The sequence below is a fragment of the Rhinolophus sinicus genome, chromosome 14, assembly GCF_057876585.1.
Source record: "Rhinolophus sinicus isolate RSI-liver-muscle chromosome 14, RSI-T2T, whole genome shotgun sequence".
Lineage (NCBI taxonomy): Eukaryota > Metazoa > Chordata > Mammalia > Chiroptera > Rhinolophidae > Rhinolophus > Rhinolophus sinicus.
The window spans coordinates 130,390,839-130,417,026 of NC_142514.1; the positions used below are offsets into that span (position 1 = coordinate 130,390,839).

At 38.5% G+C, this 26,188-nt stretch overlaps 1 protein-coding gene across 30 annotated transcripts in view; it reads left to right on the forward strand.

The window, feature by feature from the left end:
- Positions 1-26,188, forward strand: part of SYTL2 (synaptotagmin like 2) — a 104,430-nt gene that overhangs the window by 68,156 nt on the left and 10,086 nt on the right. For 5 of the 30 annotated variants that reach the window (XM_019739596.3, XM_019739597.3, XM_019739600.3 and 2 more), the window contains 9 exons: positions 477-1,280; positions 4,802-8,668; positions 11,339-11,440; positions 13,432-13,485; positions 14,705-14,752; positions 18,446-18,540; positions 21,432-21,551; positions 23,457-23,626; positions 24,722-24,824. In XM_019739596.3, the coding sequence (XP_019595155.3) occupies positions 477-1,280; positions 4,802-8,668; positions 11,339-11,440; positions 13,432-13,485; positions 14,705-14,752; positions 18,446-18,540; positions 21,432-21,551; positions 23,457-23,626; positions 24,722-24,824 (5,363 nt within the window). Of the gene's footprint in view, positions 1-476; positions 1,281-4,801; positions 8,669-11,338; positions 11,441-12,836; positions 13,026-13,133; positions 13,216-13,346; positions 13,486-14,704; positions 14,753-15,004; positions 15,027-18,359; positions 18,541-21,431; positions 21,552-23,456; positions 23,627-24,721; positions 24,825-26,188 lie in introns of those variants that run through there. The other 25 variants (XM_019739608.3, XM_074335652.2, XM_074335651.2 and 22 more) reach the window with 18 other exon arrangements.

A 26,188-nucleotide genomic window follows, 5' to 3' on the forward strand; every position in this document is an offset into this window, starting at 1 on the left:
ACAGAAAAAAAGTCGATTTTATAGAAAAAAAGTCATTGGAATATGTTACCTTTCTTTTTCCATTTTGACAAAATTAACTTTTGTTTTAGGTATTGAGTTTTGTTTTTTCAGCTGAGCTCTTTTTTCTGGTTTCCACATGTGAATTTTTTAAGTAACTTCTGTGCTTTTCCTTCCATGAGGGATTTTTAAAACTACATTTAAAATTTTTTTTATTAAGTATAAAATACCACAAAGAATAAATATGTAAAACACAATAATCTTAAATGTACAGTTCAATGAAGTTTATGCATGAATTTTTAAAGGCTTTTTAATTAGTTCTGTACTTATGCTTTATTGTCTTTGATATTTTAATACTTCTGCCAAATGTAGATTAAGTTTATCATAGGTGCTTTTTGTTTGTGTTTTTAATCAGAGGTGTTTTAAATTATAGAGTTACTCTCCATTTGATATATCACCTAATGTGTTTTTATTTTCAGGTGAATTGTCAGAGTCAAAAGAACAGTCATCTGTCCTGGATATTTCAAGCCAAAAGTTAGAGAAACCAAAGCAGACTTTTCCAGACCCTGGGAGTGAATCCCAAATCAAAGCACCAATCCCCAAAGCCAGGAAAATGATCTACAAATCACGTGATTTAAAGCAAGAAGATAACCAGTCTTTTCCTAGACAAAGGACAGACTCCCTGAATGCGAGAGGGGCTCCGAGAGGGATCCTTAAGCGCAACTCCAGTTCCAGCAGCACAGACTCAGAAACGGTCCGTTTGCATCAGAACTTTGAACCCAAAAGCAAAATTGTGTCACCTGGCCTAACAATCCATGAGAGAATTTCAGAGAAGGATCATTCGTTAGAAGATGACTCCTCCTCAAACTCACCGGAGCCATTAAAGCACGTGAGATTCTCCGCAGTGAAGCATGAACTCCCGCTGAGTCCCAGGCTAATCCATGGCCGAGAAGTGGGAGAATTCCGCGTTTTAGAATCTGACAGGTTGAAGGATGGAACACAAGATGTAGGGGACATGGATGAGTTTGGGAAGGAACCTAAGCCTTCCCAATACAGAAAGTCTTTGCCTTTACCTCAGTCAGCCTCAGGCCCAAGTGCAACAAAAAATGGAACACATCAGCCAACGACTTCCGATTCTTTTCCGATTAATGGGCACCCTTCTCCCTCAGAAGTTTTACCTGCAAGACCACAGTCCATTGAGAATTCACCCACTGTCAGTGAACAGAAAGCTAAACCATCAGAATTATCAAGGCTTGAATCGGAATTATCCAAAAGCCCTGCTGGTAAGAGAGTTGTCACTACCAGGCTATAAGCGCTGACCCGGTGAGCTTGGCATGGCCGGGTGAGCCAGCCCTGTAGAAAGGCGGTCTGCCTCTTAGCCACTCCAGCTGGAATTCAGGCAGATGCCACTGGGGAATGCTTATATCTCTCATGGGTTTGGAGGCTTTCCTCAATCACCAATAGCACAAGGTTAGCACAGTTTCTGGCCCATTATGTTTCACCCTAAAAATTGTAATCATATCAATTATTTGAACAAATTACAGTGTTTTGAGTTAAATCAAGGTGTTTATACAGAGTAGGAATTAAAGGTATGCTAATACCTTTTTATAGATTAAATATATTATTACTCACCTAACTCAAATTTATCGATTGCCATTTATCCAAACCTTTGGTGTCTCTTCTACTCTCCAGAGAACCTTCACTTTCATATCCTCAAAGGGTGGGAAACTAGACTTTGAGTGCTCTCAATGAAAGAGCCTCAGACTTTGGCCTACACAGGGCCTCTAGCCATTTGTTCTTAGCCTTTAAAAGCTTTGCAGGAATACTGGCTTTCAGTGTGAGTTGAGAGGCAATGAGAATACTGCTTTTTCCTGCCAAATAGTTAACTAGCCCTCTCTTGGAGATTCTACAACTCAGGGGATACTTAAAACTGCTTTCCATACTTACATGATTACTTTGTAGTTCTTATATTTTAGAAAGCAAAAACAATGGGGAAAATCATTCTGTGTACTCTCTGCCCTCTTCAATAAGTCTTCATCCAACCCTATGATTATATCTTTATAGTCAAGAAAAATTTTAGTACCGTGTCTCCCCGAAAATAAGACCTAGCCGGACAATCAACTCTAATGTGTTTTTTGGAACAAAAATTAACATAAGACCCAGTCTTATTTTACTATAATATAAGACTCCGTCTTATATACTATACTATACTATACTATACTATACTATACTATACTATACTATACTATACTGTAATATAAAAAACTGGGTCTTATATTAATTTTGTTCCAAAAGATGCATTAGAGCTGATTATTCGGCTAGGTCTTATTTTTGGGAAAACAGGGTAGCAACAGTCAAGTTTCTAATCTATTTGCTCTCACCCTCCCTTATTAGTCAGTATTAAGTTAACCCTGAGTCACTTTTGCTTAGCTCTACAGTTTCATACTTGTTCAGATCAATCTACTTCTCAAAGGACAAAGCATTTTCACCACCCCTCCCCCCTGCACATTTAAAATCATTTGAGCAGAACAGAATATTCTCTTTTAAAAATTAAAAATTAGCAGGTGCTTCTTCAAGAAATGAAGGAACTCATATTAAAGGAAATTATTATAGTTTGAGTAAATATTGACAGACAATTGGATGATGCTTACTGAAATGTTTATTCAAAAAATGAAAAAAAATTTCTTCGGTAATATTTTCCTTTATTATAATTCATAGAAAAAAATGAGTAAACCTTCCTTGTTTTTCAAACTGCACCTACTTTACCACAGAATATCTTTGAAATTTTGTATTGACTACTTATTTGTGCTTTCTGTTTTTTACATCACAACTGGCCATGAAATTTGGGAGGAAGGCATCATCATCTGCATCCATTTTGATTGGCAGACAGGCCTTCTGGCCTCAGAGTTTGTAAACAAAGTTCTGCTCACTTATTAATACCCTGCTTTTTTCCTGCTTACCACAAAAATAAAAAGTAATAAACGGAGCACAAAATGAAAATCAGGACCACAAAAATGGTAGCCTCTCTGCAAATTATAAGGGTTTGACTTTAGCTTTGAGCTCCAGGATAGTCAATATCATACTCATTATTGTCCTGGGGGAAAAAAAAACAAACCCAAAACAATTCCTTAGAAGAAACAAAATATTCCCTGGAATCAAATAACTGTTCTTATTTTAAAAGTAATAAACTTCCACTGTAAAACATTTGAAAAGAAAAAATGCCCTCAGATGCACTGATAATGCTATACCTCAATAGCTAAAATATATGGTGGATGGATGCAAAAGTGATTCCTCTTACCATCACTCCCAATAACTAATTTTATTTAAAAAATTAAAAAACAGAAATGCACACAGAATGAAACAAATATCATCGGTGATGTCATTACTCAGCATTGACTATTGTTAACATTTAATTGTAGAGCCTTTCAATAATTTTCAGGCATGAATATAATTTTAAATTATGTTTCTATTGCCCAGACTTCTTTTTTCAGTAACAGTATATTACAAACATTTTTCATCGTTGAGTAGTTTTCTCTTAAACAGACTAACACAGAATTCTTAACGATTTCTCAAAGAAACTTCACAATTGTTGACATATATTTAATAGTGCAATGTGTAATTAAGAAAGGAAATCAGTATCCACTGTGTGCCAATTATTGTTTAAGACTTTGTTGCTTTCACGTTTAGCCAGAGTTGATGATTAAAATTAAAGATAGAATTTTATTAACTGATTTGTCCTCTAGCGCATTTGAAATGCAGCTGACTTCATAAAAATTCAGGTCACAAAACTTTCAGGAACATGTATTGCACAGCTTAGCATTTATATGGAAGAGGGAGAAATGCTAAAACAACTGAGCCTTAACTAAAGGGGAGAAGGTTTTGAGTTCCCTTATCTAAATGTACCCTGTGTGATAATGGTTCAGAAAGGATTCTGTCTACTTTCTTGATTGCTTAGAAAGAACTTAAAAATCCTCCTCTAGACTCCTAGCCATTGGTTAGCCAACATCAGGGAGTAGGTATAGATCACATTCTCTATCAGTTCTCATTTCAGTTTATTTGACTCATAGAAACTACTTCGAACTCACAAATAATAGAAGGGAAATAACGGATGATGAAGGAGCCTTTTGAGATCATGGTCCTAAAACTCCAGGGTGTACAACAATCACTGGGAAGCTGTTAGTAAAGATTCCTGGACCCCATCTTCAGACTCTGGTTTAATAGATCAGGAATAAGGCCCAGGAATGCAAATATCCTCATTGTGCCATTCTAAGGTTCTGGACGGAACTCCTTGTTTAATCTTCTTTGAAAGTTATTTTTCCAACTCCGGAAACCTCTAAGTCTGTGTTTTTCAAACTTGGTTATAAGCCTTTTTTAGGATTTATGAGTGTGCCAGTGGATAGGTGGAATCATAAAATCACATGGTGTATGTTCCTGGAGTGTTAATGTCATGCAAAGATTTGAGAGTGGGAGAAAATTAATGTATAAAATGTAACATGGAGCAGAATACAAAATTCACATGAATTTTTAAAATAAACCAGAGACTTCAAAGAAATTTCCCAATTCAGTCCAGCTCCATGCTTCCAGGGCACAGCATTTACCTTCCTTTACATAGGGCATATTTGGTAGAATATCTTAATTAGGATGGTTTACATTATAATCCCTGAAAAATGCTGATATAAACAGCTAATGGTGTGGAACACGTAAAAAATACAAAGTTCCTTTTTTAAAAGATAATGTGAGTTGTTGAATAATAATTCTTTAAGCATTCTCTTTTCTTATTTAGAAATGCATTTCTGTATTGCAGATGAACTGTCTCGTGTTGAACCTGAGCCATCTCAGGTGCCAGATTGCAGTTCTAGAGACCATCAGCAAGGTAAGCCTCCTCTTCTCAAGGCCCTAAAAGCTAAGACATCCTCACGCTCTGGTCCATATGCCACTGAGATAAGGAAGACAACTGATGATTCCATATCTAAAGTCCTAGACTGGTTTAACCGAAGTTCTCATTCTGATGACAATAAATCCTCTCTCCAACATCCCCGAAGAATAGAGCCCAAAGGAAAAACAGACTCAAACTCACAGATCACTACTGCCTTGGTGGCAGACGACACCAGTCTAAATGAAAATGGCTCAAAAGCTCTATTATCCACCAAAGTTGAATTAACACCCATGGGATCTGATTCAACATTCCAGGTAGAGGGAAATATGCTGCCTTCTGGAAATTGCCAAGATAATGCGAATATCAAACCCAAATCTATTAATTTGTCCCAACAAGGCAAGGAAGGTCCAGGCATATTGCACCCATTTGAAATCTACAGTCCAAATCAAGGGAGTAAAACTGTGGATTATAGCCAAACTTCGAAAAACATAGAAGGAAATGGGGTACCTCCCCCAACCAGTAACTCTTCCTACAGTGCCCTCAAAGGAGCTGATGCAGCAGACCAAGTTTTTTGCAACAGTAAGGATGCCGGCAGCTTAGGAGAAGAAGAGCCCAAAGTTCAAGTTTATGAAAAAAACAAAGGAAACTCAGAGGTGAATTTTGACTCTTTAAAAATTGTCAAAGAATTAGGTTTGAAAGACGACATGAGGACAGAGAGAGAGAGCAAAAGAGGAGCTACTTTCATCGAGAAAGCTTCTTTAGAGCCAGAGAATATTGAGTCGCTCCCTGGGGCTGCCGACAACAAATCTGCTTGGAAGAAGCCTGAGGACCAACTACAAGAAAAAGCTAGTGAGAGTCCCAAAAACCAAGTGCAAAGAGAGAAATACAAAAGAGTAAGTGACAGAATATCATTTTGGGAAGGTGAGAAAGCTGCAGCTAAGTTAATTCATAAAGAACCCACATCTTCACACAGTCAGGGACAACCTTCTGCTAAAGCATATCAGCCTGTGAAGTCCATGGACAGTTTATCTACAGACCAGAATGAATATAATCAAGTCACTGCCAAACAAGTGGTCCTAGATGAGGATGGCCAAGCAGCCCATCTCTCCAGTTGTCATTCCTCAAATAAACCTGAAGAGGCCAGGGCCCAAATATCAGGTCCATTCAAAAATTATCCTTTATCTGACCAATCAGGTAAAGTGTCTCCGTTTCAGAATAAGACAAATGAGACTGTAAAGAGATTGCCAGTGGCAGATAGTTTGCATTCTGGAAGAGACATCACTTTTCTGGCACTGCAACATCCTTCAAATGTTGGGAGTGAAATACATACTTCTTTGGAGAAAGACAGATCTCTAATTGGTGAATCAAATCCCAACAACTTTAAAGTTGTGTCACTAAAAGAAAGAATGAATGAACCCAGTACAGAACAGGTCTATAATCACTCTCAATTTGAGAATTTGAGAAAGTTTTGGGACTTAGGAGCCAAGCCAAACAGTCAGGATCATGATGAGAAGAATACTATCACAACAAACCAAAAAAATTCTGTGCCTTTTAGTAGCCAGAAACATAAAGAATTCCATGATATTGAATCATCAGGGGAAAATACCCATGAAATAGAGACACTTCTGAGCCAAAAAAAAGTTCTGGCAACAGAGGAAATAGAGAAATTAAATTCAAAGTGCACACTCCAGGTGTCACCAGATGAAACCACATTTCCATTGAGACCACCCAGAAAGTCCACTCATCAGTTGCCAGGAAATGAGTCATCAAAGGAAAATGTGGAAAAGAATACAGAATGGTTTGGTACTCCAGTGTTCAAGGAAGAAAAGGATTTCTCAGACCAAGAGATTCAAGAATCCATCGTGAAAACTAGGGCTTTGTCTAAAGACTACAAAGACATTTTTAATGACAGCTTACAGAAGCTGCTTTCAGAAGCTTCATCACCAGTAATCCAACCTTCTTCTGGTGGAAACGTTCATGGAAAACAAGTGCTTGAACCAGGTGTTTCTGAAAATAGGACATGGCCTGAAAAGACAGATTTTGCTGATACTGGTGAAGAAGCCGAAAGACGTAAGGAGATCATTAATGAGCGTGTAGACAAAATAGAAGCTCCTCCAAAGGTCAAACTAAGCACTTGGGCTGCGAGTCTAGACAAACTCCTGAAGGAAGGAACTGAAAGTTTACCCTCTCCCTCACAAAACAACTTGGAACCTGTTACCACTAGGGTCAGCTCTGAGCCTGAAGAGAGTGGAGTTTTTGAAAAAGGGACAGAACTGAGTTGCAATTTGTCAGCCTATCAGAGAAGAAGAATAGTTCCTTTTCCAGAGGGGGAAAAAACTTTGGGAAAAACAGATCTCACCCAGAAAGCTGAAAGTAGTGAGTGCCAGCTGAACACGGAGAACTTGTGTCAGATGGCTGCAGAAGGCTCTCACCCATTGGATCAAACTTCCCATCTTCATAGAAAGGGTTCTTTTGGGGATGTGGCCAACTCTTCCCGAGATGCGCCTTCTTCCGGAGATGGTCATTTTGCTCCCCAGGAGAAGGCACTGCCTCCTCAAAGGGAAATTTCAGAGACTGTAGAAAAAATCATTCTTCCACCCAAACCTGTATTGGATGATGTAAATGTTGTGTTACAAAAGCTACTTAGAGAAGCTTGGTTGAGTTATCCAGTTGAGAGGGAAGTAGTTACTGGAGAAGTGAAAGAATTTCCTGAAGGACGACAAGCGGCAGGTAGTCCCAAAACTTCTTCGGCCACAATGGACGTCATAGTTCCAGACAGAAAGGACTTTGATTCCTTCAACATAGCTCCTGATAAAACTCATAAAGTTGGATCTTATTTAGCTGCTGAAATAGCTCCATCAGAACAAATACTTAGCTCATCTGGTTCCACGGTTGCTCAGTATGGCAGAAAGTTACCTCAGGAAGTGGCGGAAATTGTGAGGGAAACAATTATTCAACCTAAATCAGAGCTACTTGAATTCAGTGCGGGCTTAGAAAAACTACTGAAGGAAACAATGGAAACTCCCTCCTCAAAATATGAAAGGGACACAGAGAGTCTTTGTTCATCAAAGTTAGTAGGTAGTACTCAAGTGCCAAGGCAAGCTGCTTCTGAATTCCACCCTGAAGAAATAAAAGAAACAGTAAAAAAATCTGAGGCTCCATCAAAAACTGAGAGTGCTTTTGATACTGGTTTTGAGAAGCTCCTTAAAGAAATATCGGAAGCTCTTTCTTCTCAGCCCCAGGTGTCAGTGAAGGAAGAAACTCCTGAGAAGGAGACTTTACAGCCAGAGCAGGCCAGGTTCTTGGGGAGAATCCAAGAGGCCCCTGGAATGAAGCTTAAGAATCATGTTTTCAAATCTCAAGTCAACCAATGTGATAAAGTGTTGGGAGGAGAAGCTATGACCGATTTATCAGTGGATCTCTGTGGTTCTGAAAGTGGAGTTGAGATCCCTGAAATCCCACAACTTCATGTGGACCGTGAAACAGGGACCACTGAAACTATAAAACCCCCAGAGTACAGGAATAGTGAAAGTGAGTTTGCAGGGGCTGGAGAAAGGGCTTTTCAGGAACCTGGCTTCAAAGTGGGACCTGAAGCAATTAGTGTGTCCAGAGATAGGCAACCTATTCCTCTCCTGACCACCATGGAAAACCCTACAAAAGCAAGTAATGTTGAATTGATTCTGGCGTCACCATATGAGAGACAAAAGAAAGAGGAAGAAAAAGAAGGTGTCTCTGACTCTGATTTTTCAGATGGCAACATCGGTTCTAATGCAGAAAGCTGGAGAAATACTTCCAGTGAGCATTTTGAAGTTTTTAATCTATTGGTTAATGAATTGACTTATGGAATGATGATGTAAAGGGTGATAGACTTTTTAAAATTGGAATTAATTTGACACTCCCAAATGGTGCTGAATTCTTCTTATCACTTCAGTTCCCGCTAGCCTTTCTTAATGAAAAACTATATTTTCTTTTATATTCCTTAATCAAATAAGTTACATAGAGATAGCTTTTCCTACAAGGCAGTGGTTTAGAATCTCATTAATTCTCGTTAATATTCTCACTGGCACTTTATTCTCTTTATTCTCATTCTCGTTAATCAACAATAGAACTTTTAGCTTTCAAAAATATTTTTAAACTTTTTTGGGTTTAGAAACTACCTCTAAAACATTCCTGCTAGTTTTCTTCCTGGAAATAATTGGAATTTCTTTTATAATTGGCAATCCAAACAGAAGTCTTTCGTAAGATTTGTGGCAAAAAAATGCCATAAATGGGCACGGATTTCCCTTTTAAGAGCAATATCTTACCATAGTACTGGCTAAATACCAGGAACAAAGTGCACAGCTGGAACTTTCTTTCCCTTGGATCCCTTGTGCTATAGAGTTTTTTTTGTCACTCTCTCCCTCTTGTTTTCAGTTATCTGCAGAATCTTCCCCTCCTAGAGTGTGACTTTGGTCAGATGACTTCATTTGATTCCACCCACGGGCATTATCTGGCTTGTGGCATTTCTTTGACTCCAGACTTGACTAAATAGATAAAGATCTTAATCTATTACCATATTCATCTAAGTGGATTTGGGGGTACTGGTCTCAGCCAGGCTATAAAACAGGGTTTGTCTCAGTTTGCTGTTCTGATCAACACGGGCATTTTAGCAGAGACACGCAGGAGCAAATAGGAACGAGAAGTTACCTGATGAGAGCGATGAAATGATAAAAGATGCTCTCTCGCAGGACATTTTAACCAAAGTTGCCCAATAACTAGTGTTGATCACCTTCCTGGTAATTTTAATAGGGATTTGTCATTTTCAAGCCCCCTGCGGTCTCATTGAGAACAAATAAGATTTACTGAGTGGCCACCTTGTGAGGTTTGGATTCCTTGGCAAGTAGCTGTAGGGCTTCTTGAAAACTGACCAAAGAACTCGTTTTTAATCCTAATTAATTAAGTTGACGCCCTTTAGCAAATGTTGCTGGTAATAAAAGGAAAGTGAAATACCAGTCTCTGAAACCAGACATGTAAGATGTTAAACTTGTTGAAGTAGATTTGTACTAAGTTACCCCATCAATTACTAGGGAAGCTGACCCTTAGGAGGAGAAGGGCTTGCAAATTTGCACTTGCATTAGAGACTATTGCCTAGTGTACATAGCTACATTTATAATGTAGCAGCATCACTGATTGAAAAGCAAGAAGCCTGTCTAAAAATGAAGTAATCAATTTTAAATACTCACCCAGACAGAGCCCAGAGGAGGTGTTTTAAAATTATAAGCCAAATAAGAGATATACAATGGTACAGTCATAGTTTGATGTCCTCTAACCTAAATTATTATTTTAAAACAAGTGTGTGGGGGTGGGGCGAAAGTAGGGAGGAGCCTGACTACAAAGCCACCGTAGTTTTGGGGAGCAACCTGACATGTTTGAGCAATTCACCAACCAATACTTCAACATGCTTCTTTGAAAAGGAGGAGGAGGGGTTCCATGGTCCACTACTTTTGAAAAGGCTAGGAGATTATACATGTGGTTAGCATATTAAAGTTTCGGAGAAGGTCTATAGTGAGAAATCTTTTAAATTTGAACCCAAGGCATCCTGAATCTCATTCATCGTAGAATCCATTTGCTGTAGAATACCTGTTAACAGTAAGCAGAAGTGGGATGCATTTCAGTAAAATATTAGAATCCAGAGAAGTGCTTCCCAAATTCATTGACTCCTTAATGGGATCATTCATGGGTTTAGCAAACATTTTTGAAATGCCTATTGCCAACAACTGTTTTAGGTCCTGAGAATACAACAGTGATAAATGATAGTGCTCAGACCAGGGCTTATCCAGGACGGAGTTTTTACTGTCAAAATAGAAAACTTAAGTACTATCTAGAGAAATTTTTTGTAAGGTTAGATGTATTCAGTTAGATGTATTTAGTTATTCTGAGGTTATGCCCTTCCCCCCCTTTTGGTCCTAAAATGTCTTTCCTTTTATAAAGTAAAGACATTAGTAGATGATAGATCACACCCCCACCCCCATCCCCCCATTTAAAATGCCTTAGCAAAATAAAAAATTGACTACCTCATGTCATTTCCCAACATTTTGATGGAAATTTTACTAGCTCACAAAACCCCAAAAGCCTACATCTGTTGATCAAGAGACTTCACCCATCTGTGTATTCGATTATACACAGATGTTAAACATCTGAATCCTGCCTTCTATGGTTTTCAGCTAATTTTTTTAATGTTCCTAAAACCATGTTGTGGCTATCTTCAAAAGCGAGAAGTGAAGTGGAAAGATTCAAAGTCTGGCACAGAACAAATCATGGGCCTAAAATAGAGGTGTAGAAGACATTAATGTGGTAATCTTGTTTCTATCTGATTTATGCTTGCAAATATTTCTTGACCAAAAAATAAGAGTTTGGTGGGTGTTTTTGTTTTTGTTTTATTTTTTTTTGTATTGTGCAGCGTTCATCAGTTTTGTCTTGTAACAGGTTCAGAAGAAGAACCCAGTCCTGTTTTGAAAACTTTGGAAAGGAGCGCTGCTAGGAAAATGCCTTCCAAAAGTCTAGAAGACATTTCATCAGACTCATCAAGTGAGAATAAAGTTTGCCCCACTGTTGATGCCCCTATCTAAGCTTCAAAATGCTTATGTGCTCGTCTGTGGCCTCACTGCATGCTGTGAAGCAAGGCAACCCCCCTAAAGGGGGGCTTAACAGATGAGAATAACCTTTCCCAAGTGAGCTAAAGAGTCTCACCCTAATCCAGCTGGAACTTTGCTTCAAAAATAATGCATGAGGTTTGGTTACTAGAACACTAGATTTCCTTGCATTGAAGAATCCCAGTTTGCATGTTTATTCAAGTACAGTGAGTTTTAAAAGATAGTAGCTAGTGATTCTAGCAGTAGCAACTAACATTGTGTACTAGGTGCCAAGACTCGCCTAAGCGTTTTACATGCATTATTTCATTTACCTGGCGTAAGCAACCCTGTGAGTGTCAAGTTGTTGTCCCCATTTTTCAGATGAGGAAAATGAAGCTTAGAGAGGTCAAGTAACTTGCTTAGGATCATACAGCAGAGCTGGGACTCAAAATCAACAGACTATTGTCAAGAGCATTTACGAAGTGACCATGTTGTACATGACAGTGTTGGATGTCTGATGAATTTTGCGTGATGTGGAGATGAATTAGTCCCTGGCTTCAAGGACTTTCCTTTTTCTTTTATCCCTTCTTTTCATGTATTTCTTTTGGACACGGGAACTATAAGCCTAAAGACTACCTGACACGCAACACTTAAGGCACAACATTCCCCACTGGCTGCTGCTTTAATGGGTGAAGGATTTCTGAAGTACTAACATAAAACATAACGTATGAACATAGGGACTTGTGAGCCAGACAAATGGACTTAGCAATCATGACTTCTAGGGGCTTTGTTCTTATTATTTTTAAGCTAAGATATACTCCCAGGATTGCAGATGGTCATGAGAAAGTTTATTGAGTGAAAGTTAATCACTGCCAAACTTATGATTAAAAATTGACCATTGTCATGTTTAGAATACTTTTTATGCATCTGCAATTGAGACTAGGAAGTCAGAATTTAAAAAGGAAAAGGGGGGGAAAAGCCACTAAACAATGTCTAAAATTCAGAGATTCCCAGGGCTCCAAAGGCAGTATTCCTAATTTGGCATGCAGTCCTAACCCTGCCAAAGATGTTGGAATCTCAGGCTTGGAAGGGACCTTGAAGGTCACCCATTCCAAACTCCCTCCAATGCAGGAATTCCCTCTAAAGCCTCCTCAACAGGTGGCCAACCCCCACATCCTCTGGAATGCTTCCAGAGGGGTATGCAATCCCGTTGTTGGACAACCCCGATTGTTCTTGGTGATGGGCCCTGAGGACAAAACAAAACAAAACACACAACCTCAGCACCGATTGTTCAATTTGGCAAATTGAACTTGCCTGCGTAGCTTAAGGCTATTTCCATGGTGCAGCTTTAAAGTACTCAGGAATGTGTAGGGTTAAAAAAAAAAAATCACCATCAGCTGATGGGTATTCCTGCACGCTCCCTTCCAAATACCGATACCCACTCTCACACTCGCCTGCCAAGATTCCACTTAGCAGCTGGTCCCCAGTTACATCTCTTCAGTTGACTTCCCAAGCAAGGCTCCCAGAGGCGTACACAAATGGTGATGCACACACAGAAATATTTGTTAATGACCATGGGTTTGGGAAGGTGTTAGTCATGGTTAACATCTCACCCTTTTTAGAAGAATAGAGAGGCTGTTGCAGCCCCATGCTTTCTCCTGCTGCCAGCCGATTGCTTTCTCTGAGCTAACCCTCTAACCCTTGGGAGTCCGTGTGCAGCAGTATGCTGATGTAAGCTGCGTCGGGGCTGAAATGGGAGCTCCTGCTATGGCACTGGCTCAAGTAGCTAATCTAAAGAGAAAGTATTTGGGGGAAGACATCTTGGTTGCACCCCTCACTGCATCTTGACTAATTGCTTCCAACTCCGGGGGCTTTCAGGGACAACCTCATTGTTCTTTCTCACCAAGGGTCAGCCGTGTTAACCATTTGTTAATTTCTCCTGAACAGATCAAGCAAAAGTAGATAATCTGCCAGAAGAATTAATACGTAGTGCTGAAGATGGTAAATATCTTTATGTATTTGCATGTCTGTCTGTGTGTTAGATTCTGGGGCGCTCTGGGCAGTCACCGGGATGACGCTGTTGGATAAATAGAAACGTCATTTGCTCCTGGGTGATGAATGGTGCCTAAGTTATTATGAAATGGTTTTGACTTGGTGCATTTAATGCTGTTTGTTTTCTTAAGGCTTCTGCTAGTGATAGCGTTGTGAGGATCTCATCGGAGACCCTTGGGAAGCGAGGGTTTCTATAAATAGAAAATTGTATTTCTGTGGGAAATAGCGGATTTTTGCTACTCTGACTTGCAGCAGAGCTCCCTGTGAGTGGGTTCCTCGGTTAAGTTGTTTCTATATTTGATTCTCAAGTTCTCAGCATTTAGATCTCCCTGGGCATACCTGGTAAAGCTTTATATTCAAAGAAAAAAATCCTGGAACAAAAGTGGGGATCCTGCCTCTGCTCATGTAAATAACAGTATAGACCAAGGGTAAAATGAACTGATTCTGACTATTATGGAGTCAGAAGATTTTGAAGCTTATCAGTTCATCAGCTATCACTTGGCTCCGATATAAAATGAATAATGGAATAGGGCCTTGGTGGGGGGAGGGATGGAAAGGAGTATGATTTTTATAGTTCAGCAATCATGCAAATGTATAATTTATAGTTGTATGCTGGAATTCTGTTTTCTAAATTGCCTTCACTATAATAATAAAAATGTGTATTCACCGAGCTCTCCCATATAAAGGCAGCAACAGAGATCCTCAAAGATCATTCCTTACTTTTATGTAATAGTTTTGTCTTTCTCACTCTGTTTACAACAACCTCATCGAAATAGGTGGGACAGGGATTTTCACCTTCATTTTACAGATAAGAAAAGCTCTGGGAAAGTAGCTGCCTTGTCTAAGGTCCTGTAGCTAGTCAGTCAGTGGGGGTTAGGACTAGAATCTCAGTGTCATTACTCCTTGTCCCGTGCTCCTTCCATTTTCTTAGCAAATTGGAGGAAAGATACCAAACAGCTCCTATGCTGGATGTCGTATTTTCAGTTGAACAGGAGCCCTAAAGAAGCTAAGGAAGAGTCAAATTGGGGAGTGGATCAAAGCAAGCTGAAAACCTGTCAGATGTATTCTGCAGTCTCACTTGTGAAACTGACATTTGAGCTTTACTTGCATGTCTCTTTAATCCTTCTGTTAAAATGGTATTTATTCTCAATGTTGCTCTTCTGAGTAGATCAAAAAGCAGATCAGGAACGAGATACAAATGAATGCATACCAGGAAGTGAGTAGCAGGATCTTTCTCACAAATGACTAAATGTTGCCACTCTACACGATGTTAAATATACTGAAATAACTAACCCCATTAATAACAGCTTTATTATTGGTACTAAACTCTTGCAGCTTACAAAACTATTTCATTCTGGCAAGGGTTTTATTGCAAACTGTTTACTACTGTCTGTGTTGAAAGATTAATTTGTGGTTCCATGGAGGGAGAGTTACAGATTTTAAAAAATTATTTTATATACATATACAGGTATTGCCTATATATGTTAATGGTGAGTATAATCCTTTTGTTAGTCTCTCTGCTCTTTGAGTCTTGGCTTAAAATAAAGTTGGCACCTTCCAATATCACGTGGCTTTTCTGTTGCAGTATGGTCTTGAGGATTGGATCTCTGTGGCCTTTACACAAGACTGTAGACGTGAAGCAATTTATCATTTATTTGGAGCGAAGAAAGAACTGTACTTTGACAATTAGTACGAAGTGTGGTTGTGTATGCCACTGCATATTTGTAGAAGCAAATGTTATTATGTCCAGGGTTTAGGTTCTGAGGTTCAAAACTGGACTCAACCGGTATATATTCAGTGTGTAAAGCAAGTGAACATTTGAATCTTAAGAAATAAATGTACACTTGTGGGGGCGAATATCCCTCCATTAATTAATATCCACTGCCCAGCAAAGATAATGATTCTTCACTCTTTTCTGTTCAATCATAAGATGACTATACTTACCTGTGACTACTGTGTTGAGGACAGAAAGGACATTAAAAAGGTGTTTGTGGGCCTAGCAAAGCACGCAGGTATGCGTGTGTGTCTTCCGAGCTTCCGGATTTCAGTCAGTTTCATAGTCCTAGACGCTGGAGATCTGACGATAATGATACACGTGCTTGCCCTTAGGCGTCCATGGGACTTTTAACAACATTTTCCCCTGTCTTTGGATGTGCTGATAGGTCTTAATGACAAGAGCAGCTTAAATGAGGAGCCATTAGATGGAGAAGCAAAGTGCCAATGCTAGAAAGCAGTGACAGCTAGTCTGAAATCTGAAAGTGTCCTCGTGAGGTCCCCCTGCCAGAGATGAAGTTGCTCTGCTTTGGCGCATGACTTAACCAAGTCTTAAGAGCTACCTAGGAAAAAAGAGAATCCAGGCTTCAGCCCTTGGTGTGTGTTCTCTGTCCTGCTGCGGCAGAGAAAACAAGACCGCTGTCCCTCGGAGGGGTGGTGGGTAAAAGGGACTTTTTCGGTTGCTTTGGAACTGGCAAATCCTTAAATTGGGGCATCTTATTTTGTCTTGCTGTTTTGTTCAATGTTTAGTCTGAGGAGTGAACACAAAACACAGGCATAGATATTTATCTGTCTGTCCATCTGTCTATCCGTCCGTCCGTCTGTCTGCCTGTCTGTCTATCCATTCATCCATCCACTATATCTGCATCTTCATTTGTGACCTCCTGATTAGCTTAGTTATTGGTCAAGGCAAATAGAGTAATTATGTAGTGAATTCTGGATAATTAATTTCTCTCTAAACTGATATTTTCTAAGATGACTCTTAATGCCTGGGCTGAGATTATTCTTTTTCTCTAGTGAAGAGTGTATTCTTACCACAGGACAAAATGAAATACATGATCTGTATTCTTGAAACTAATATAATATTGACTGTCAACTGTAATTGAAAAATTTTTTTTAAATGTTTAAATGATTAACTGAAAAAATGAAATATGTGATCAAAACATAAATAACTAAAGCCCAATAAATGTAAAACTGACTACAGTTGAGTAGGGGATATACTTTGAAAATAATAGGGAACAGTATTGTGATAAAAAGTTTTTGCATACTCATTGGGCTACCCTGTGCCCTCATGGGACCTCATCTTACACTGCTTCTGTATAAGTCACTCAAATACACCCACATCCACACACACACACACACACACACACACACACATACACAAACATACACGGGAAGTGATTAAGGGGGTTACCATCTTGTGAGACACATAAATATATTTTGGTACATTTGTGAGCCTAAGGCTAGGTGAGAACTATGTGAATAAGCAAATATTTAATATGTGTAGTTCAGTTTTCAGTTTTCCTTCATTAGATTTCATTTAACTAAAGATGACTTTAGCTAATGCTTAGGGCTGAATTTGAGACTTTTGAGTTACATATAGGAATATAATTTGATTTTTATGTTTTCTTAGCATCTCTTTCAGGGATAAAGCAAAGTCAGTATATTTGTTTCACATTGAAAAGATAATTTAAAACATCTCTATCATAATATATTTTTCTGGGGGGCAGATATTGGGGAACATTGTGTTTCTCCAGGGTCCATCAGCTCCAAGTCTTTGTCCTTCAATCTAGCTGTGGAGGGCACAGCACCATTTTCAATCTTAGTTGCAGGGGGCGCAGCCCACCATCCCATGCCAACCCTGTTGCTAAGAGCTCGTGCTCTAACCAACTGAGCCATCTGGCTGCCCCTTCGGCAGCTCAGTGGCAGCTCATTGTCTTCAATCTAGTTGTGGAGGGCGCAGCTCACTGGCCCATGTGGGAATCGAACGAGCAACCCTGTTGTTCAGAGCTCGCGCTCTCACCAAAGGAGCCATCTGGCTGCCCCTCTATCATAATATTTTATTGTTGTTGTTTAGCAAATACGTATATAGAGCCTACTTACATGGGCCAGGCACTGTTCTAAGTGCCTTGAAATATATGAACTCAGTATAAAAGCTATCACTACAAGAAAAGCTTAGACATTGTGATTCTTAGACAAAGAAGAAAACAGTGTTGTAAAGAGAGTTATATAAATTAGGAATAGAATTCATCATCTTATTACCGTGTTTCCCTGAAAATAAGACCTAACTGGAAAATAAGCCCTAGCATGATTTTTCAGGATGACGTCCCCTGAACTTAAGCCCGAATGCGTCTTTTCGAGCAAAATTTAATATAAGACCAGGTCTCATTTTCAGGAAAACACAGTATGACTTCCGCACATATTCTTACTGTAGCAGAAAGAAACCATCTGCTGCATTTTCATATCAAATTCTTGGAGTATCCTAACTCGAATCATTTAAACTTGGCCTTAGGTACCTCTCTTGAAAATTCTCTGAGTTGACAGGTATCTAAATAATTTCAATGTCTATAAAGTAATTCATTTTGAAATTGTAACCTTTCCTAATTCTGAGTGAGCAACATTGTCAGGAAAGTAATCCCCACAATCACTAAACAAACAAACCTCCTCTTAGACACTCAGTAGCCAGGGCACATTTGTGATTGAGTTGTGTACAAAGATCCTTGCTGTCTGATGAAATAGTTTTCAGCCTGCAGCATGTTAAAAATATATCTCAAGGAGATGAATCAATAAATTAACAGATCTCGTGGTTCAAAATTCTGATGTGAAAAAATAAGTTAAAACCTAATTGCATAGGCAGCACATTTTACTATAATTCAAATCCAGCTCCAGTTCAATAAAAACGAACGGTTTTTAAATTAATTTTTATTTTCTATTTGGTTCAACTCCTTGCTAGTTTTCCCTATGTCTTTTATAAACTGCATGTTGCTTACCTTACGTGCATGTGAATTACTGTACCTTTAACCTTTTTACAAAAACATCTCTGTTCATAGATGAAAGAAAAGTGTGTTTTCAACTTATGCCTTATGTTTGTCTGACAATTGTATGGATAATTTTGAACGAAAATGCTGCTGTTTAGTTTCCACAGTGCCTTCTCAGCCTGATAATCAGTTTTCCCACCCCGACAAACTCAAAAGGATGAGCAAGTCTGTTCCAGCATTTCTCCAAGATGAGGCAAGTTTGTCTTTTGTACCTTCAGAAAAAATGGAACGAAAGAGGTGGATTTGCTATGCCAAGGTTGGTGAGTTTGTATTCAGCCGGGGCAGAGACCAAAGAGGTCAGCAGGACTGACCCTTGCCTTTCATATCAATAGAGGTAGTGTTGTTCATCCTGGAACAAGGCAAGGTATGTCTCATTTGACTCCAACGGTAACTCTTTCTGGTAGAGAAGTCAAATTGCATAGATTTGGGAATGTGACTTTTGTTTCAAAGTGGGTACAAAGTAAGAAATCCAGGCAGAAATATGTTGGCATGAACTAACTACTCCTCGTTTAGAGCAGAGTTGATTTCTGGAAGCTTAGTCTAGGTAGCGTGACTAGCTTGAAAGCATTTGTTAAAATAATTAACAATGATATAGCAAACTTTAAGGATGTCTACTGGGTGTAGGCACTTTATATACATTATCTCATTTAATCCTCCAGCAGCCCTGCGAGGTGGGCTCCCTCACGATCCCCAGATGTTACAGATGAGGAAACTGAGACTAAGAGAGGTGAAGTAACCTCCCTCAGCTAGAAAGAGGTAGAACCAGGACCAAGGCCCACATCTGACTCCCATGCTGTTACTGTCTCAAGTGAGAACAAGACTGTTACCTACCACTCACTGAGTACCTCATTAGTATCAGGCACTTCATATTCATTCTGTTATCTGACTCTCACTAGCTCAATGCGGTAAGTACTGTTTTCTCCATTTTATAAAAGAAGAAAGGGCCTCAGAGAAGTCAAGTAACTTTCCCAAAATCCCACAGCTGCTAAAAAGTAGATCTAGTACTGTCACTCAGGTCCTTTGACGTAACTAAGATTCCATGTTCTTGCAACCAGGCGGTTAGGAGTCTGAGCTTTGACCTCAGACATTCCTAGTCCTGACTATGCTGCTGATTTGCTGTGTGATCACGGACAAGTTCCTTAACATCCCTGGGTCTGGTTTCCTAGTACCTACCTCCTTAGGTTGTGAGGACTCAGCGAGCTAATGTGGAGAAAACAAATAGCGTGGTGCCTGATACATAGTGAGTTCCCAGTAAGTGTTAGCTATTACTGTTTGCAGGTTGGGTCTGATTTTTGATGGTGAAATAAAAAGCTTCCTCCTCAAGCATTCTCTTCGTAGATGGAATATGAAGAAAGCTTTGGACAACACATACATTATACCCCTCCTCTCCCAACCTTCTGGGCACCATTCTTGGGCCTTAGATGAACTGTTAACTGCAAACAATCAGCTCTTGCATGGGCTTAAGAGCCCACATTAAGGTTCCTTTGGAAAGAACCACTCATTCTTTGAAACTGACTCATTAGTTGGAGGCCAACCGTGGGCACCTCGTGGAGTTTCTATGCTCTTATACCTTTGTAATGTGCTTTGATCTTGGAGGGTCATGTGAATGGACCGTATAATAATTCGAGAGGCAAATAATGCCAGTTCCTGCCTGTTTTTTTTTTTTTTTCTCCGCCCTTCAGTTTTAACCTGCTGTCTCAGTTCCACACAAGAGTCCAAATCATTTGAGTTTGTGCATCAGAGATGTCAAATTAAGCTGTATCATTTTCCCTTTCAAAGTACATGGGGGTTGGACAGAATACTAAAGAAAGTGGAGATGAAATCAGGCCTCACTCCTTTGTCCATTATCCCTTTGAGACTTAGCATCAGTAACGTGTTGAGTGCCAACTGTGTGAAAACCAGTGTTACAGGTCAACAAGACCTTCCAACAATTAACTAATCATCTGATATACTAGGTAGAATGTAGTACATGCTATAATAGAAGGAAATCGGCTGCAAACATGTGGGGGAAAGTGCAACAACAGAGACTTTAGAAAGGCTTGGATTTTTTTTTTTTTTCTAATCCTTGAGTATTCTTTTGTCATCCATATAAGTCATCAATTTTGTTTTTCTTTAACTCCTTTCTTAATCTGCACTAGAATTGGCATCTGTTATATTGATACATAATTGCATGGCCCTGGAATATGTCGGCATGAACTAACTCCTCCGCCATAAAGGTGTTTTCCTCACCCCAGGAGCCATGAAATGCTTCATAAGCTCTCTACCCTCCAAAGGAGCTCATTCTGAACCATGACGTTTTAAAGCTGCCATTTAATAAACTTTAGATCTAAATATAATACTTATTGTTGCTATTTTTCTTTCTTGACCCAGGTAAATATTTCCTGAGACATATGTAAAATAAGCACTTTGTTACTATTTTTTTTCCATAAATGTGTTAAACTCTTAATGTGGGTAGAATGTATAATTTAATATACTTCCCTATAGCAACAAATAGATAAGCACAGTAGCGCTATAGAAATTCATATGAGGTGATTTAAATTTTTTTAAATATATAACTTTTAGTTAAAACAGATCAGACTAGCATTTATTTTTCCTACTTTAATAGTGTCATAAGTAAAAGGTTTGATTTTTAGGAAAGTTAAAGCTATGTTAATAATGAGAGAAATGAAGCATGACATTTTATGGTTTGACACTAAAACTTAGACATTTTATTGTCTGGGTAAAGTTAATTTCTCATATATATCAGTAAAGTTCTTCAAGGAACATAAATATGTAATATTAAGAAAGAATAAGAAAGCTCACAGTCATGCTGTCTTTTGTATCATCTTGGGACTACCTTGTAGATGAAAAAAAAAATCATTCTGTTACTTTGGTAGCTAAGCACTGCTGTCCTCCTTTAGTGAGGTCCAAGGCAGACCACTCAGCCCACCCTGAATCCCATTCCATGGCAATTAGCACTTGTGTCCTTTGACCTTGGGAAATATCATAGATCAGTGGGATACCAAAATATTATCTTTAAACAGAGATTCTGATCTTGACTCATTCTGCATTTAAATTTTGTGTATATTATATGATGTTTTGTAGAGTGATGACAGAGAAACAGATACAGCATCAGAAAGCAGTTACCAGCTCAGCAGACACAAGAAGAGCCCAAGCTCTTTAACCAATCTTAGCAGCTCCTCTGGCATGACGTCCTTGTCTTCTGTATGTAAACAAAGGCTCCATGTTAATATCTCACCGCTTGCGTGAACCTCGCTCTGCCATGCTCCTGCTACTGTAAAATGGCCTCCTGTTGTGTTTCGCAGATTCCAAAGGCACAAGCTTTTACTTCTAAACCACCATTAGCTTCTGGCTAGCTACATCTTCCTTTTTCTTTTTTTTTAAGCATCAAAGAGTTCATACCCGTTATAAATCAATCTGGTTTTTTGGATGTAAGCACTTCAAAAATAAACCTGAATTTCCAACAAAATGAACCACTAAATTTTTCTGTGCAAGACATGGGTATCTATTATAAAGTCTACTTATATCAGATAGGCTTTTATATACTGTTGGCGGGTACAGAATTGTAACTCTCTTAGCAAGCTTGATGAATAAAAGTGCTGAATCCCATAAAGAATAGGAGAGGTGATTCTGTGCCTTATAGAAGGCTTCTGAACAGGGTTTTAAAAGAAAAGTTCTTTCAATGTGGTTGCTCGCATTTGATTTAGAGAATTTGACTTTATGTAGAACTTCTTTCTTAAAGTGAGGTAGTTGTGTGTGCTTGTAGTATGTGTGTAGAAATATACAGAGGGTGCCAAAAAAAAAAGTATACACACTTTAAGAAAGGAAAAAAAAAAAACTATTAAAATTACATTGATGGTAACCACTTTGAGCACCTCTTGTAATTGCAGAAGTCAAATGTGACTTGTATTCATCTTTTGTTATTGGTATATATTGAGTATTACAATTTTAATACAGTTTTTTCCTTTCTTAAAATGTGTATACATTTTTTGACACCCTCTGTATATATGTAAATATATCTACATACACTAATCCAAATATTTCTCTAATATACATACACCTGCACATGTACATAGCTCTCCAGGTACATGGCCCAGGTATGCTAAACAAATGATAAAGCTGTGCTTAAATTCTAACTACCGTGTTTCCCGAAAATATGACCTAGCTAGACAATCAGCTCTAATGCGTCTTTTGGAGCAAAAATTAATATAAAATTCGGTCTTATTTTACTGTAATGTAAGACCAGGTCTTATATAACATAATATAATATAATATAATATAATATAATATAATATAATATAATATAATATAATATAATAATATAATACCATGTCTTATTCTACTATAAGACCAGGTCTTATGTAATAATAATATAATATAATATAATATATAATATAATATAATATAATATAATACTGGGTCTTATATTAATTTTTGCTCCAAAAATGCATTAGAGCTGATTGTCCGGCTAGGTCTTATTTTTGGGGAAACACGGTAGCTTCACATGTCTCAAACTTTTTTTTTTAAGGATCTATTTAAATTGAATTTCTGCTGCTAACAATCTAATGCATGGTCTGGGGAAGACTTTAAACTCCCTTCATCAATCATCCATTTTCTACCCTTCCTGACCTCTAAAAGCTTATGGCTCAGTCAGCATTTTCCTAGATTCAGTGGATGGGTAACATAGTAAAATTCCTTTTTAGTGCCTTGGAAATTGGATCGAGCAATGTGTCACTGTGATTTGTGTGCCTGGGGCTTCTCACATCTCCTTTCTTTAACACTTTAAATACTAAGCATGCCTAAAGATGGAATTCTGAATACCCCTTACCATAAAATCACCCTGCTATGAAACGAGCCAAAATCTAAATAACTTTTCATTTCACTTTTCATCTATGTGTTTTAGGGGCAATTTTTTAAAACACTAGTTGGGCTATGTATTGTCATGTCAGGTTGTCTGTGTTGCTGTGTCTTTATGCCATATTAAATTAATTGCTTTTATATGCAAACTAGAGAAATAATGGCAAGCAAGTTTTGATTTATATCCATGATCCGTGTGTTGGGTTCAAGAACGAGACAGAGATGAGCGCTGCATGTTTCTGATGCTTTCAGGTCAGTGGCAGTGTGATGAGCGTTTACAGTGGAGACTTTGGCAATCTGGAAGTGAAAGGAAGCATTCAGTTTGCCGTTGACTACGTGGACTCACTGAAGGAGCTGCATATCTTTGTGGCCCAGTGTAAAGACTTAGCAGCAGCAGATGCTAAAAAACAGCGTTCGGACCCGTAAGTACAGTTTGGGGTCACTGTTGTCTCTTAGTTACTCTTAATCTTGTAGAAATTGCGGAGGACAGAAAGTAATTGAAGGGAGGGCATGGGTGTGACTGTGTTAAAAGGAATGTGTGAAAGGAAAAGTTGTGGGGAAATGCTGTTTTATTTACTATATGTATTCATATACCAAAATGATCAAATCACAAAAAATGTCAGAGAGGCAGAAAATGTTTCAAGTTGGAAGGGGCTTTTGAGGTCATCTTGTCCAGTTACTTCTTTTTTAGAGATAAGGAAGCAAGGGACACAGAAATTAAGCAGCCTGTTACATAAATTCTGACAGTCAGCAGCAAAATGAAGAATGAGGGCTCGAATCCCAGGCTCTTTCCACAACACTCTGAAACTTTCTCTAAAATTAGGGACATGTGGCGCACACTTCACAATGTTCAGTGGTACAGAAATAGCTCAAATTCTAGAATGAAATCATTTCCATATTTAAATTATACTCTACAGAAGAACTTTAGGCGGAATTAACACTTCATCTTTGAACTCATAGGTTTAATTGCACTTCAGGATTTTTGCAAAAGTTAAATGGTGTTACCACCTATCCCTATGCAGAAGTCTGATTCTTAATTATTTTGCTAGCATAAGCCCACTTCTTTTTGCTTTCATTATAAAAACAAGTGGGCTCAATATATATATTTTTTTACATTGCATATGGTTTGATTGGGTGTGTGCTGACATTGGTTTTCAAAAGACAGTAACAAAACTTTAAAAAAAAATTCTGCAAAGCCTTTCTTCATAGGAAACAAGCCAATAGAATTAAGCACTCTGAGGTCTGTTGTTTTCCTACCCCCCCACACGCCCTTAATAGATAAGGACAAATGAAAAGAATTCTGAAAATCTTCAAAACAATATAAAATTGTCAATTCCACTGAAATCACTTTAAACTTTTAAGTACAAAGGTGTTGGTGAGGATATTTATTACTTACTGCTTTTCTCGTTATCATGAAATAATTATTTCTGTCAATTTTCAATGCATTTTTAAAAGTAGAAGTGGAAATACCACTACAGCTTTCTCTGACTTTCTTGCCTGTTCAATTCTCTTTTTAGATATGTGAAGACTTACCTGTTACCAGACAAGGGCAAAATGGGCAAGAAGAAAACACTTGTAGTGAAGAAAACGTTGAATCCTGTGTATAACGAGATATTGCGGGTATCTATGAACTCTTTAGGAAAATCCTAAATCGTGACCTATGTGTTTAAATAGCCACATCTTCCTGAGTAGCATCTCTACAGAAGAAGTCAGTCACCAAGAGAGGAGAAGGAAAGGAATAGTCATTTTTGGAAAATCTGCTTTGTATGAGATGATACACCATAAATGTTGCATGCATTATCTCATTCATTCCTTACATACCCGGCCAGGCAGGTATTATCTGCATCCTACAGGTGAGGCAAAAGAAGCTTAGAGAAACAGAATGACTTGCTCAAGGATACATAGCTGATACAGTTGAGCATTGCAACGAAAATGATCTTCTAAAAGTGTAATTCTGATGGTTACTTCTCCACTTAAAACCTTTTAGGATGCCCATTATCCTCAGGGTCAAGTCCATCCTTCACTTGCACACCAGGGCCTTCGCAACCTGAGCTCCAGCCTCATCTTTTCACATTTGTGGTCATTGCTCAGGTCGCTGTGATTTTGTTCTGTGCTTGGGAAGAACTACATTTTCTCACTGCGCTGGGACTCTCTGTCCCTTTAGGATGGAATATTTCCCGCACATTCCATCCTTAACTACCTCCTACAGCCTTAAATGCCTCATCCTATGAGAGGCTGTCCTGGACCCCTCAATGCCCCTGCTGTCTGCTCCCTCCGTCTTCTTGTTTTATAACAGACTCTATTAGCACTCAACACTTTACTGGTTTGTCTGCTTTTCCATTAAATTGTAAGTTCTCTGAGGACGGGGACCAACTCTGTGTTGTTTAGAAACTGTGTGTTCTTGGGTCAATGACTTAACCTGTCTGCACTTCACATCTGCAAAGGGGAGATAATAGTAGTACCTACTTACCTGCAACAGTAGCTGTGAACATTAAATATACATGAAGTGATTAGTACACATTAAACACTTAATAAATGTTGACTCTTAGTACAGTGTCTGGGATAGGTACACCAGAAAATGTTTATTGGAAGGACAGATAAATGGAAAACATCGCTGGCTCAAATACCCATATTCTTTTCTTCCCCCAAACTGTACCATGCTGCCTAAGTGATGAGGAACAGATAATTTAAAACTACAAATAGAAAAAGTGTTGTTCATTCCCTCTTTCTGAAAATTCTGCCCAAGTATTTAGTTATCCTCTGAGAAAAGAGGTAGAGTTAAATTAACTCTCAGTCATCCATGGGTGAATTTTCTGTAGCAAGTTTTAATGGCAGTTTGACTATGCTATACCTCAGCACCCTAGCTATTTCTAGGTCAGCTACTTCAACCCTATACTCAGGAAAAGGCAGATAATTTAAATGGTAAATTCAAAGAAAAGCAAGTCTGCTACAACCAAAATGGATATTCAAGTAGTACATCATAA